The 1,631-nt window shown below is 39.9% G+C and overlaps 1 protein-coding gene across 1 annotated transcript; it reads left to right on the top strand.

The window, feature by feature from the left end:
• Positions 1 to 373: 373 nt before the first annotated feature.
• On the top strand, positions 374 to 1,626 carry LOC111648537 (solute carrier family 2, facilitated glucose transporter member 4-like; the record flags this gene model as incomplete). Its single annotated transcript, XM_023398354.1, has 2 exons — positions 374 to 577; positions 1,531 to 1,626. Coding segments are annotated over 2 exons (300 nt in total), but the record flags the coding sequence as incomplete, so codon positions are not given.
• Between the last annotated feature and the right edge of the window lie 5 nt (positions 1,627 to 1,631).

Below are 1,631 nucleotides of genomic sequence, written 5' to 3'. Positions count from 1 at the left end.
GAGTGACACTTTTCACACATTACACATTATCATGTGACCCAACATTCCTATAAAACAACTGAAACTCAGAATTATGACCTTTTGCCAGAACTTTGCGATTGATCTTAAAACTCTGGATCTCATCTTCCATAGTGTTCATCGCCTGCCCAACAAAGTAATACATAAAAACATCCTGTGTTGTATGCAGTACATCGAATAAATGTATTTTTGCTACAAGGTGCTACTGGCTCACATCATTAGATGTAGAGGGCACCGTACTCATTGTATGACTACAGCATGTTGTGAGTAAAGGTTAAGAATGACCTCAGAAAGTCAGAATTGTGACTATTCAACATTTCCTGTGTGTTGTGTCTCTCTCCCTCTGTCTGAGCAGAAGCACATTCCTGCTATGAGCATTGTGGCCATCATGGCTGTCATGATGTTTGTTGCCATGTTTGAACTGGGACCAGGTCCAATCCCGTGGTTCATTGTGGCCGAGCTGTTCTCCCAGGGGCCCCGCCCGGCGGCCATGGCTGTGGCCGGCTGCTGCAATTGGACGGCCAACTTCCTCGTTGGAATAAGCTTCCCCAAACTAGAGGTAAGGGAGGGGCAGTCGCCCGGGTTTGGACGAGTTAGGACCTGGTTTGGGTTTAGTTTTGACTGTTATCTTCTGTTCTTTTGCTTCTTTTACTTCTTTTATATAAAATCTTTAAATCAGACCATTTTAGATGTTTCTCTAGTTGTGTTTTTTATTTCCTTCTGTCCCTCTTTCTCTTTTCTTTTGTCTTTCACACTGGTGGAAAAAGTTTTCAGATCCTTTACTTAAGTTAAAGTACCAGTTCTAGAATGTAAAAATACTGCATTCAAAAATCTACTGAAGTAAAAGTATCAGAGAGGAAAGATGATGTCTGCCTCTGTCTGACATTATTAGATTGTCAATAATGATGCATCGGTGCTTCAGCAGCATTTTGTTTGTTTCTATTCAGTTCACCTAGTGTAGTCTGGTAAATCTTACTCCAGGGGTCCGGCCCCTCCAGAGAGTCACAAGATAAATCTGTGGTGATTTAATGGAAGTTCTGTTTTTAAAGATTTCACCTCTTTTCTCTAAGCTCTGATTCTTGTGAAAAAGTGGATCAGATTTTGTGTGAAAAGTCTGTTTTAACGAGAAAAATGCTTTTTATTAAAGGGTCAAAAGCCAAAAAGGTTTTGATTCACTGCATCTCATCTGAAAAGTAACTATAGCCCTTAAAATATATGTAATACAGTAAAAAGTAGAATATTTCCCTCTGTATTGTAGTGGAGTAGAGGTATACAGTAGAAGGAAATGGAAATACTCGTGTAAAGTACAACTACTATACAACTGCTGCAATAGTAGAGTAAATGTACTTAGTTACTTTCCACCACTTGTCTTTTACTTTTTCTTTGTATCTATTTCCTGTTTCACTGCCTTCTATCCTTCTTCAAGATCATTTAACATTTATAACATGAGAACTCTGAAGATGTAAAATCAATAATCTACAGAACCCTGACCATCTTCTCTTCCCTCCCCAGGAGCTGTGCGGGCCGTGGGTCTTCCTCATCTTCACCGCCTTCCTCATCATCTTTTTCATCTTCACCTTCATTAAAGTCCCGGAGACAAAGGGCAAGACCTT

This window comes from Seriola lalandi, unplaced genomic scaffold (genome assembly GCF_002814215.2).
Source record: "Seriola lalandi dorsalis isolate HSWRI2012SDOR001 ecotype SW California unplaced genomic scaffold, Sedor1 jcf7180002042359, whole genome shotgun sequence".
NCBI classification, from domain to species: Eukaryota; Metazoa; Chordata; class Actinopteri; order Carangiformes; family Carangidae; genus Seriola; species Seriola lalandi.
The sequence above is the reverse complement of the archived record's forward strand: the minus strand, read 5'-3'. Positions and strand labels throughout refer to the sequence as shown.